This window comes from Quercus lobata, chromosome 9 (genome assembly GCF_001633185.2).
Source record: "Quercus lobata isolate SW786 chromosome 9, ValleyOak3.0 Primary Assembly, whole genome shotgun sequence".
Lineage (NCBI taxonomy): Eukaryota > Viridiplantae > Streptophyta > Magnoliopsida > Fagales > Fagaceae > Quercus > Quercus lobata.
In genome coordinates, this window is record NC_044912.1 from 47,323,395 (window position 1) to 47,336,840 (window position 13,446).

The following is a 13,446-nucleotide window of genomic DNA, read 5'->3' on the forward strand; positions in this document are numbered from 1 at the left end:
TGTGAAAGAAAGGTTTTGAAGTATTAAAAGTTTCCCATTATTATATGTCAGGCCTCAGTCATTGGCCACGGTTCCAATATGAATAGTTTTGTAACAGTACTATAAAGCAAGTAAATTTTATAATTTTATCATACTGTCTGTTGTGGAAACGATGGTGTTAAGGAGAAGGCCTAAATATTAATTAATTAATAATTCCCCCACTATGTCATCCAAATAATTAATTCATTATTATTATTATTATTATTGTGGACGTCAAAAATAAACATTGTATGAATCATAGTGACTAAGTAGCTGACCTGACAATTAATTTATAAGAAATACGAAGTAGAATTTCAATAATGGGAGATCTAAACAACTGACTAGAAAGGAAGGAGGATCAATAAGACTATTTATTGATATATAAACTGTTTTCCAGAGGTACAAAGAGTTGGAAAGAAAGCTGAAAACCCTTATCGCTATTCAAATATTACAATTTTCTCTCTCTTGTTCTTCCTCAAGTTTTCTCTCTCAATATTTTTCAACCCATTCTCTTGGTGCACCTTCTCCCCTTTTATAGACATCTCTCCCTCCCTTATCTCCCTAGCTGGCTTGCTTCCAGCTAGATTTTGGGAGGATACTTGTCATATCACCCCTCTGTTTTGCCTCCCTTTCATCATGAGATAGGACTTTTGGAGGCTTCTACACTATTCAGGCTAGTCTATCTACATTTAATGTAGAAGAGATTAGATAGAGAACATTTCATTAATGCGGAAGTGCCTGCCCCTGTGGCTCTTATCATTTTAGGATGTTTCTCGAGGCGAGTCTAACAATGGTGGCATCTTGGACCGAAAAGGGGAATTGGATACCTGTGGTCCCTTACATATCTGTCCACTACCTCAGATAAGAGTCTCAGCAGTGATGGCTAACTCGGATCTCCATGGGACATATCCCAGGGAGTTGTCTTTTATTCCTCAAGCACCCTTACTCCTATCCACATTTTTGGGCCTGCCCCATCTCTTAAATTATGATCTTCTGGGCCTATGGGCTTCAACCTGGAATCAAGTTCATCCCCCACAATTATATATATAAAGACACACATGGTCTTCAAATTATTTAAAAAAAAAAAAAAAAAATACTTGACCCAACATAATGAGTCTCTTTAAATATTCTTCACTAAAAAAAGGTCTCTTTAAAAATGTTTATTACTTAAATATGTATTTAATTCAAGAGTAATTGGATTTCCTTAAATTACTCCAATTATTTAACATTTTTTAATAAAAAAATGACACTAAACTAAACATGTAAGTTTTATGTTTTTCCTCTACCATTCTTCTTATTCCATTGTAGTAATTATCTATTAATTTATTTAAAAATACCTATTAATTCACCTAAAAAAAATTAATGGGATTTAATAATATTATATTATCAAAATCAGTTACATGTTAAGATGAAAAAAAAAAAAAAATCTTGACATCACTTCCTTCTCAGCCACTTCCAGCGAATCAAGGTCAACCATGTGTATCGGGAATCGATTAGATGTGCAGACAACCTGGCCAAGGAATGCTGCTCCTTATCAGTTGATTTTGTTGTTTTAGACAGTCCTTATTTTGCTGAACTATGTATAATTTTGGATTTAGATGCTATTGGTTTGTACCCTCTAAAGGCTTTTAGCCATAACTCTGCCTACTTTGGCTGGTTAATCTAGTCCACTATCCTTTTAACCAAAAAAAAAAAAAAAAACTGTTAAAATATACAATAGACACGCTTTAAAAATATTGAACAATAAAAAAACACAATACAAAACAAAACAAAAAAAAAAACAAAAAAACAAAACATATATTAACTTACTTTGTAATTTTTCAGGAACGTGAGTTTTTTTATGGTTTAACTCTTACAATTTCATAATTTAAAACAGTAATAACAATTGTGAATCGAGACTTGCTGTGTTTTCCTCATTAATTTCTCTTTTGTATGCCCAGTACTATTATCCCATTAGATCAGTTCCTTAAAATCCTCCCATTAAATTAATTTAGTGCTTGTGATGCTAACATTAACGGTAGAATTGATGGAGCTCTTCCAATGGATTTGGAAAGTCATTTACATAAGAAAACTTTCTAGCTTTCTTCATAACCTTCAATTGATATATAAATATATATATATATATATATATATATATGTATATTGTGATAAATAAGGATATCTAGATCTATTCGAGTTATTATTTCTTTAGGAATGTGCAGTCGTCCTGTCCCATACACATCTGGTTACAGAGAGGAATCCCTTAGGGATTATCCAAAAAAGTTTCGAACTCAAGATCTTATAGACATCAAGAAATCTTAGAAACCACCTATCTAATCCCTTGGGTTACCTTCAATTGGTTTGAAGAGTGTGAAGTTGGAAGTTTTGGATTTAATAGATAGGGAAATTTTTCTATTTTTCTCCAATTAATGCATTTCTTTTCAATGAACTTGAAAGGAATATATGTTAAGCACACAATGTCACAATCCTTCACTCTAAAATGCTATTATGACATAACCATGAAAGTTTTCATCATCCTTATCGAGTCTATGTGAAGGCAAAGTCAAATAAGTGAAGATGAAGGTAGACTCTTCGTGTGGAAAAGTATGAAGTTTTGCCATGTGAGCAAAAGCGGAGGCACATATAACATTAGAGGGGCCATGGCCCCCCAAAACTATTAAGACCCTTTATAATAGTATATAAAAATAAGCTGCACTTCTTCAAAAATAAGCAGGGCTTTAACAATTGTACCAATTGGCCACCCCAAAAAATTTCATGGAAACCTGTCCTCCCTTTGAAATATGGCAATGACACAACACTCCATTGTTAGTTTTTATGAAACCCCCACCCAAATAAAACAATCGCTTTTAACAAAACCTAATAAATGCCTAGTTGCCATGTGTCCATCTGTTTTATATTTTATAATAAGAATGCTAAAGTGCTATGTATTCTATGTTCAATTTTGAAGTGCATTGTGCACATTGCATTACTTGAACCTATGAGGTTTAATTCGCACACAAAATTGATTTTTTTTTAATAATTATTATCTTTTATTTTATTTTTTTCCTCTAGCTGATATTATCTTTTACTTTTGGATTTAGGTGCTTGATAGGTTGTGCTAACATTGAATTTTTTATTTTATCTTTTTCTAGAAGAAAATTTAGGTTGCAATAGAGATTTATTTATTTGAAGATTTGAAAAGGAAATCTTATAGAATTGATAATGAATAAATTTTATTCTATGAAAGATCAAAGTTGAAGATAACTTTTATAGGAGATGCCATTTTTTTTTTTTTTTTTTTTTTGTGTGTGTGTGTGTGTGTTCATGTTTATAGCAAATTACTCATTTTTATACACTGATTTGAGTTTAGAAATATTATTTGATTTCAATGATCATTGTATATAATATATGTATGAGTTATGACTAACATATGCTTATGTAATTCAGCCCCCAAAATAAAATAAAAAATCCTGCCAATGCCCCTGCATATGTGGCATTTCTTAATAGTATTTTATTTATTTAGGCTTCCAGCTAGACAAATTAAAGTTTACATTTATATCAAAGTCTTAGTTCCTTAAATTAGCTAATTAAGTAAATGCATATATTAATTATCGAAAGTTGTGTAAACATGGCAAAACGGGTTAGAATTTGTTGACTTGACCTAACTCAAAAATACCTGACCTAAACTTGAATTTGTTTACTCAAAGCAAAAACAGGTTGACCCGACCCAACTTGTTTCAACCCATTTTTTGCAGGTCAACCCAATCCAATCCAACCTAACCCATAACTCGAACCATTTTTTAAAACTTTTTTTGGTAAAAAAAATAAAATTGGTTTAATTGTTTGTTGTGAGTTTTAAGAAAATAATTGAGACTTTTACATAACTGTATGTAAATGAATTGAAAAATGAATGATTGAGACATTCTATAATGAGTAAATATTTTTAAACATCAAATAACAAAGTACGTGCCAAAATAATTTGGTTATAGTAGAGTTAAAAACATATATTTAAAATTATAGACATGTATGAGAAACATTCATAAGTGTGAAAAGAGTGAAGCCAAAGTATCAATAAAATCAACATAAATTATGAATGCTTAGGCCTATTTTTTAACAATTCATGTAAAAATAAACGGCTTTTTAAAATAAATTATAATATTTCTTGGAGTATGTGTTGCTCAACAGTGACAAGATATTCATAAAAGAGATCATATATAAATAAGTAAACAATCAAACTTTCATGTATATTATCAAATTGAAATAGAGTGTCAACCACAATTAATAATAGATTATAAAATTACTTTTTAAGAATGTAAAATTTCTTATATGTTTTTTTTTTTGGGTCAAATTATCAATTATCCAATAAGGCATTTGTAATTTTGTTTTATATTTTGGATGTTGATATTTTATAGAAATGAAACTTGTGCATTTGTTTTACTTATCCTTTGTGCTATTTTGTTTTGGTTAGTAATATTAGAATTTGTATAATTTTAAAATTATTAAACAAATAATAATTTGTTTAGCTGAGCTTATTTTTGATATAAATGGTGAATTCAAAGTAATGCATTTAACATCAAGTAATTTGCTTATTGACTTTTCAAATGGCAAATAAATGTTATTTACTTTAAAAAAATATTCATGTGGAAAATATGAGTTAACTCGACCCAACCTACTGCTTGCAACCCAATTGAACTGACCCGTTTCTAACTTGCTTAATATAACACATTTTTTTGACCTCGATTGACCCACAATCCAATTGATTTGACTCGACCTGCCTGTTTGCCATGTCTATAAATATGCGTTAGTTTTTTATATTAAAGGAATTTATATGAATATTTTTATAAATTTTATACAACAAATTATTTTTATTTGGAATAATAATAATTGATTTAGAATATGATATTTTCCTCATGTTTAACTACTTTTAACATTGTTGTATTTATTCTATTTAATTAGAAAGATTATTAATAAAACAAATACATTTATTTTGTTATATTAATTATTTTAATAAGTGAAGTGGTTTAAAAAAAAAAAGTGAAGTAATTATTTAAGTATAATAAATTCTGATGTCATTTTCCTAAGATAAATAGAAAATTACAAAAATTGATTGGTGTCTTATTGTCTTAGTACGATGAATAAGAAATCTGGGGAGTGTACTCGAAACTCTCTATTAAAAAAAAATGACACTAAACCAAAAAAAAAGAAAAAAGAAAAAAGGCAAGTAATAATAAGTAATAATTTTTTTTTGAGAAAAATAATAAGTAATAATTAATGGAAAGGATTAATCTAAACATAAGTCTTATCTTAGGAACTAAAATATTAAATACCATCAATCAAAAAAAAAAAAAATATATATATATATATTAAACCTAAAAAAAATATATATATATATATATATCCTTTTAAAAAAATAAATAATAAATAAATACCCGAAACCGACCGAACTAAGAGATACCATGTAACTATATATTAGTACAGTCCTATTATTTCGCTAAACAGACAAGACTTCATTTTGCTTTTCAAAATTTCAAATTCTCGAATCTCCAACGTCTCCTTTTCCCTCCGCCACCGTCTCCGTCGTTCGCCCCGTCGTCCGCTCTGCCCTTCACTGGTAAGTGTTAAGAACCCTCTCTTTTCTCTGCACTTGGGATAGTCTTCTCTTTATGTTTAATGTTTGTTTGCTAAGAAAATATGTTAAAAAGAAACCCTAAAAACTGACCGAGCACCGATAGTCGCTTTTGGGTTTTTGTTGTTGTATCAGTCTTTTGGGTTTTTGTTGTTGTATCGGTGTTTTGGGTTTTTGTTGTTGTTGTTGTTGTTGTTGTTGTATCGCACTCCATAGCTTTTTATGCTTCCATTAGATGGTACATGTGTTTGATGCGATGGAAGAAAGGGCAATCCAACCCAAAATGTGATGGTAGCATGTGACTTTAGGCCTGTTTGGATTGGTTGGTCAATTGTTGGTTACAATGATATCTTGTGTGTGTGAATCTGAAAGTACTATATGATAAATTTATTTAATTTATAGGGAAATACTAATATACTATCTAGTTGATTCTAGATACCCTATGATAAAATGCTATTTGCAGCCATACAAGGGAGCTAACACACCATCTTGCAGATATTTGACGAAGAAGCGGGGGACTAGAGGATCAAGAGGCATACAAGAAAATTTTATCAAACTACATCACAAGGGTTCAAGCAATAGCCTAGTCATATTGGCATCTTTTGTGGTGCTCCGTGTTTGTGGTTTGAATCTCCTCTCTCACTACTCTACTTAGAGCTTTGCTCTTTGCCATTGTGGCCCCCCGTCTCTTCCTCTCAGGACGTCTGGCTTGGAAAGCAATTGATCATTTGTTGATGTTATTAAGATTGTAATGTAGTTTGACTAGATTTTTTATTGTAATTTTCTCTAAGGCACTATGTTTTCCCTAGTATATACTCTCTTTTGTAAATATTTTATTATCAATATATCTACCGATATGTTACAAGAAAAAGGTAGTGATGAGCAGAAAAAATGAGATCTTTCTCTAGATGATTGTTTTTAGTGAAAACATCTCTGAATTCATTTTTGGGTTGTAATTTTTAGTACTTTTCTTTTTATAGATATATTTTTTAATATCGTGTAGCAATTTAAACATGGATTATTGGTATGTACATGATTTTCTTTTTATTTGAACCAATTTGAGCTAACATTGCATAACACTTAACTCTTGCACTATTGTTTTATGTGTAAATGAGTGTTGCACAAAGCAGCCCACATGTTATCATATGAACAATTCACTAATAAATTTAATGGGTGTTAAATTATTTTATAAAAAAAAAAAGTATACACACACACGAAAGGGGTACATTCAATACTTTAGATGGGTTCCATGTTAAACCATATGGTGGATTTTGTGTATTTTTATTATGTTGCATGCCAAATACCTCATACTTTTTATTTGAGTAATTTCCACAAGTCAGTGGTTATTGCTTGCTTTTAATATAGAAGATGTCATAGAAAGAGATAAACCCAAATTAGTCAATACCCATTTTAGTTTAATAAGAGTAATGAAATGTTTCAATACAATTCAATATTGGTATATCATTTCGAGATTATATTCATAAACTAATATATTTTATTAGACTTGGAAATTAGAACCCAAGTATTCTATAAGAAGTTAATAAATATTCTATTAATTTGGTTCAATATATATTTATTTCCATATAAATATAAGAAGAAGAAGAAGAGTTGGGGTTGGATCATGGTGGTTATCTGTAAGTATTGACAAAAGCAAAAACTTGAAGCCAATGTCATGTCATCAAGGACTCCATTTCCTTTTTTATCCACTATATAGGACTTTTACTCCTCTGGTCCCTTTTCAGAAATCAAAACTTGATGACAAATAATAAGCCTTTCTCATTAGTAATAGTACTATTCTAGTTTCTTTTTTGCATGCAACTTTGATAGAGAATGAGAATTACAAAAACCCAACACTAGTTGGTTGATTCTAGTACTGGAACAATGTAGCAATAAGGAAGAATGCAACAAAAACAGTCATGTTTTGGCTGTTGATTAGCTCAAAAAAAAAAGCTCCACCATTGGCTGACAATAGCTTGATTAAGGATATCTTGTGTTAGTAGGATCCTACACTAACTGATATGGTAACTGATATGGTTTTAGAGAGAGAGAGAGAGAGAGAGAGAGATCAGAAAGTCAGAGAAAGACAAGAAAAGTAGGAAATATCTTATTGTAGGACTAGGAGCACACACTCTTACAGTCTTACCCCCCTCTGGTCCCTGGTCAAAACTCAAAATAAAACTTGATGACAAATAATAAGTCTTTCTCATCAGTAATCATACTTTCTGGTTTGGTTTGCAGTCAACTTTGACAGAGAATGAGAATTACAAAAAACCAACACTAGTTGGTGATTCTAGTACTGGAAGAATGTAGCAATAAGAAAGAATGCTACAAAAACAGTCATGTTTTGGCTGTTAATAGCTCAAAAGGCTCGACCATTGGGCTGACAATAGCTTGATTATCTTGTGTTTGGATCTTGCACTAATTGATATGGTTTTAGAGAGAGACCAGGGAGTTAGAAAGATAAACAAGAAAAGTAAGAGACCTGTTATTGCTTGATTCCTCTATTACTTAAGGATTGTAATGGAAATTTTAGTGCATGAAATTGAGGCCTGATTTTAGACTATTAGTTGACCTGTTGTATAATGCAGCAGAAAGTATGGGCAATTGGATCAGTGTTTCTTATGACTTATCTACTTTCCCTGTTTTGTTCTGTCACTTAAACTGTAATTGGTTCCTCTTTGGAAGTCGGAACTCAAAAGCTGGAAATATTTATTCCCACATCACTGTTGAATTTATTTTCATGGAACAAAAGAGTCTGTGCAAATGTGTAAGTTTGTGTACTTTAAAATGAACTTGCTAGCAATTTGAATGGAAATTTTTTTTAAGAATCTTGAAGCAAATTAATTTTCTGGAACAGTCCCTCCAGAATATTGGAATTTGGTTAACTTAGAAACCTTGTAAGTTCTAAGTGAATAAGTTACTTGTATGTACTAGTCAGTCTATCTTTCTGAATGTTTATTTGCCTATTTGACCTGAATTTGTAATTTCGTGTACTGTTGTTCTGTTTGTTGGGGTTTGCTGATGTGTCTGCAAGTTGTGACTTTGTGTCAATCAAAGTTTTCTGAATTATACCACCCCAAAAAAAAAAAAAAAAAAAAAAAAAAAAAAAAAAAAAAAAAGGAAAAAAAGAAAACAACTTTCAATTGATTAGTAACAAGCTCCTAGCTTTTTGACAGCTCACTAACAACTCACTAGTTAGTCACATGCACATGTGAATTATTATATGTGCTATTAGCAAATTAGTTATTGGCAATATCCTCCATTTGCTATCATCTGGCACACGCATATATCTGATATCTATACACAACCTTAACCAGTGCAAATCTGCACACTGCTGCACTAACTCTTCTGCACTGCGGCATTGCTCCACTTATACAACATTGCTCCAGGCTATAATTATGACTTTAGTACTGCTTTATTGGGATCCAGCACCATATAGCAACCATAGCTTGGCATCACAGCAACTTAACAGTAAAAGTTTCATGACACTTGAATCACTTGAACACTATGCACTTGCAATAGGACACTAACAACTAACATGCTCCCTTGAGCAGCAGCATACACAACACACTGCACACACACGAACTCACTACTGCAGTCACTAACACAGCAAACAGCAGCAAAGCAGAATCAGGGCACTTACACAGTGGCCTCTTAGCCCAATCAGCAGCATCAATAGCACAGCACCAGCACTAAGCATGATAGTAAGCTAAGCTAATGTCTCATAGTAGACACAACCTTAGCACAACAACACATTAGGTTCCTAACATCATTGCAGCTGCAAATAATAATATGGATAAGGCCTGCCAATGACAGCTTTGAAGAGAATAAACAAACAACCAATGTGGAAATGAATTCTACTTCTAATTACTTGTGAAAATAAACTCTAATTCTAATTAATTGCCATGTGAAACTAATTACTTTCCATGTGACAAAATTACAGACAAAAGTTTTTCCCTGTGGAGAACCGGGATCATTGCTGAGATGATGGATACTAGAAAGCTTTCTGAGTGTGAATTGGATGATGTCTACAAGTTCTACAGAAAAGATGCGCAGAAAATGATAAGGTAAGTATGACAACATGTATTTGCATGATAATGATTTTTTTTTTTTTTTTCCTTTTTCCATTTAAGTTTTATGTTATTACATACCACAAAAACTTCTCTTCTCATCTGAGATTATCATTAACAGGACAGTATCCCAGTACTCAAGAGCAGCCAATGATGCATATCGAAGAGGTGATTGTGTTTCCGGTCATCATTACTCATTGATGGCTCAAGAAGCACAATTCGCTGCTAATTGTCTCAACGCTAGGGCAGCCATGGAAATTTTCAAATCCGTGAATAGAACGGACGATTTATGGAGATTGGATTTGCATGGTCTTCATGCAAATGAAGCCATTCGAGCTTTGCAATGCCGTCTGCAACAAATTGAACTATCAGGGCAGAGGCCAAAACCATTAGAGGTCATCACAGGTAGAGGTAAACACAGCCGAGGAGCTCCTGTCATTCCAGCAGCTGTGACGAACTACCTTAAGGAATGCAGATACCGTTTCTATGAATTGCGGGCAGGAGCAATAGCAGTTCAGCCCAAGTTTGTAGAGCTAAAGTGAAGAGATTCTTAGCTAGCGAAACAATTATCTGAGCTGCTGCTAGTTGTGGAGGTTCTTGCTTGAATAATTTATTCTTTGCAAATGATTGTTGCATCTTTGGGAAAGCATCAAGTCTGACTTGTGATGAGATTCTTCGTGTTTTTTACTGTTATGAGAAACTGTTAGGTTGTTAACAGAGCAAAAACCCAAGTTTTCTTCGGTTCAAATGTGCAGAAATCCGACCAGGATTCATTTACAATTCTGTTGGTTGGTCAAGAAACAAACAGTTTTGATCGTTATTTGGGGTTCCAGCTTTTATTGGTCGCTCTAGATGTGCCGCATTTGAAGGTTTAAAATGCCAAGTATTGCTGGGAAGGAAGTTTTGATAAAGTCTGTCATACAAGCCCATCCCTTCTTATGTGTTTCTCCTAACTCCCTGTGAGGTTATGTAAGGAACTCACTTAAATGACAGCTGCTTATTGGTGGGGGCAGAAGCATTCAGAACTGAAGATGCATTGGGCTAAATGGGACAACTTATGTGTTTCTAAACGCAATGGTGGATGGGTTTCAGGGAGCTGCAATCTTTTAATCTTGCTATGTTGGCTAAGCAAGGGTGGAAATTTTTGAATGATCCAGACTCAATCATAGCAAGAATTTGGAAGGCCAAATACAAACCTCAGTGTTCTTTCCTTCAAGCCAAGTTGGGTCATGCTCCATCATATACTTGGTGAAGCGTATTAGCTGGAAGGAAAATACTGAAATAGGGATTGTGTTGGTGGATTGGAAATGGGGAGACTGAAGTTTCAAAGATAGATGGCTTCCTACTGCTGAATCTCATCGGATACTATCACCTGTAGTTACTTTCATGGTGCAGACTGTTATCTTTGTTGGAGTCTCTCAACTCTTCATTCTGAGGCTTCTCCTTAATATGGACCATGATTATGGGGTGATTCTGAAAATGCGACTCACACTGGTCTGGATGGTGCTTCTTCATCAATGAACCAAGTAGTTTCTGAAATTCCTGTTCCAGCAACCGCTACTGATGGTGGTTCTCTGATTGGAGCAGTTGAAAACACTGATGACAGCTGGCTACGGATGATGACAGGGTACTGAGAATGCTCTGGTTGTTTTTTGGGCTCACATATTACTCTGCAACGTATTTTTATGCAAATGAGTTGGAAAATTCTTCTCAGCCTGAGATGAAGCATCCAAAACTTGAAAAAGGAAAAAGATCCCAAGGTTCTGTTTTTATCCAAAACAAACTTCTTGCTATTGCTTTTTCTCTGAATAAGTTGGTCTTTCTGGTGGTTTTGCTTTGTATTGGTCAGCAGACGTGGATCTTACAGTTTCGTCTTATTCTCAGTCTCATGTTGATACTGTTATTAATGATGTTGGAGGTGCTTTGCGCTTTACTGGTTTTTATGGCCAACCAGATTCCTTAAAATATAAGGAAAGTTAGTCGCTGTTAAGGCATTGCATGGAATTCAGTCTTTGCCATTATTATGTGTAGGTGATTGGAAAGAACACTTGGGGCCTCATGAAGCTTTGGAGGTGCTGTTAGACCATCATGGCAATTTAAATCACTTAGGAGAGTGATGCAGGATTGTGCTAAGTTTGAGTTGGACTTTAGAGGCTCCCCTCTCACTTGGTGTAACAATGATTTTGATTCTACATGGACTTGTGCTCACCTTGATAAAGCATTGGCTTTTGCCTCTTGGATTGAGTTGTTTCCTTCTACTGTTGTTGAGCATGTTCCTTCAACTGGTTAAGACCACTCCGTTATTTTTATTCCTCTTGACTCTGGTCCTTCAGCAATGTACAAGGAAGCATTTTAGTTTTGAAATGGCTTGGTTATCTGATCCAAGTTGTGAAGCACTAATTGAGGAGGTGTGGACTTCTGTGAGTGTGATGGGCAGCCCCTTGTATAGAGTTTGCGAATGTTTGTAGGCCTGTAGAAGACATTGGCAGAGACTTCACTTTGGTTATATTTAAAATCAAATTATTACAGGACAACAAGAACTTTTATGCTAGAGATCACTCTCCCAATCCTGTGATTGGTGTGCAAGCTAACACTTTAAAGAAGCAGATTGAAGACTTTTTGGATAAAGAAGAAACAATGAGGTGCCAGTGCTCAAGGATGAGAGACAATATGAGTAGAGCTTATACACGTCCAACCCCATTCAACCAGGTGTATCCCTGATATTGCAGTCTCTCTCTCTCTCTCTCTCTCTCTCTCTCACACACACACACACACACGCACGCACGTGCGCACACACACACATGTATAACATTTTATATGAATTGTATTTTTGTCTCGATGAAAATAATCTAGTCACAGTGCAGACAAAAAATTAATCATTTTACTTTACTAATGAATATCTATGTATAAAAGAAAAATTATAACAGAAAAAGTAATTAAAATAGATTAATAAAGCATAGACTTCCATTCAATTTATTGGCAGAAATCCATGCCCCAATTACAACAATAACCAGAGAGACAAAATTTCAAAATCCACCAACGCAGGATGATTTCTGAGTTACAGGTGTTAGACATGCTTTTGTCATCTTTGCACCTGGTACCATCACAATGTGCTGTACTAATGCTATATATCTCGCTCCTAATATTCTTTTCATCACAAGGCTGTCTGATATCCCATACCACATTCTTTGCCTTATCCTCAATCACCTTACTAAATTGAATCAAAACAACAAAACTCTATTAAGGTTTAGCTTTATCTCAATCTCTTGAAGAACGAGGCCACCCTTCCAGTCACCACCTTTGACCTCCAAAATGCTCATTTCAAGTTCCCCATGATCTTCTCCTGATCCATTGAAGAACTCACCCAACTCAGTCTTCAGCCACCCATCTACTCTCTCCCTGGGATACCTGAGGCCATCCAGCTCCTTGTTTTCTCTAGGCTGTGGCTGTGGTGCTTGAAACACCAGAATGCTGCTGCGGTCACAGTTAAAAAACCCAATTCACATTGGTACTATCTGGTATCGCTGCCCCTGCTCTCTTTCTGCATCCAAATAGACAGTTTGCTTATGAATTTCACCTCCAACCCCATTCAACCAGGTGTATCCCTGATATTGCAGTCTCTCTCTCTCACACATGCGCACACACACAGACATGCATGTATAACATTTTATATGAATTGTATTTTTGTCTCGATGAAAATAATCTAGTCACAGTGCAAACAAAAAATTAATCATTTTACTTTACTAATGAATA

At 33.8% G+C, this 13,446-nt stretch overlaps 1 protein-coding gene across 1 annotated transcript; it reads left to right on the forward strand.

Moving 5' to 3' along the window:
- The first annotated feature begins 6,119 nt into the window (after positions 1 to 6,119).
- On the forward strand, positions 6,120 to 13,408 carry LOC115959362 (NEDD4-binding protein 2-like). Its single transcript, XM_031077727.1, has 3 exons — positions 6,120 to 6,246; positions 9,567 to 9,690; positions 9,815 to 13,408. Exons 2-3 carry the CDS (start codon positions 9,608 to 9,610, stop codon positions 10,233 to 10,235), a joined length of 504 nt encoding a protein of 167 aa, XP_030933587.1. The 5' UTR covers positions 6,120 to 6,246; positions 9,567 to 9,607; the 3' UTR covers positions 10,236 to 13,408.
- The last annotated feature ends 38 nt before the right edge of the window (positions 13,409 to 13,446 follow it).

Bases quoted from the DNA above. Each gene is read 5' to 3' on its own strand.
- LOC115959362 (XM_031077727.1), top strand. From the start codon at position 9,608: ATGATGGATACTAGAAAGCTTTCTGAGTGTGAATTGGATGATGTCTAC. The intron at 9,691-9,814 runs GTAAGTATGACA...TATCATTAACAG, and splicing joins GATGCGCAGAAAATGATAAG to GACAGTATCCCAGTACTCAA.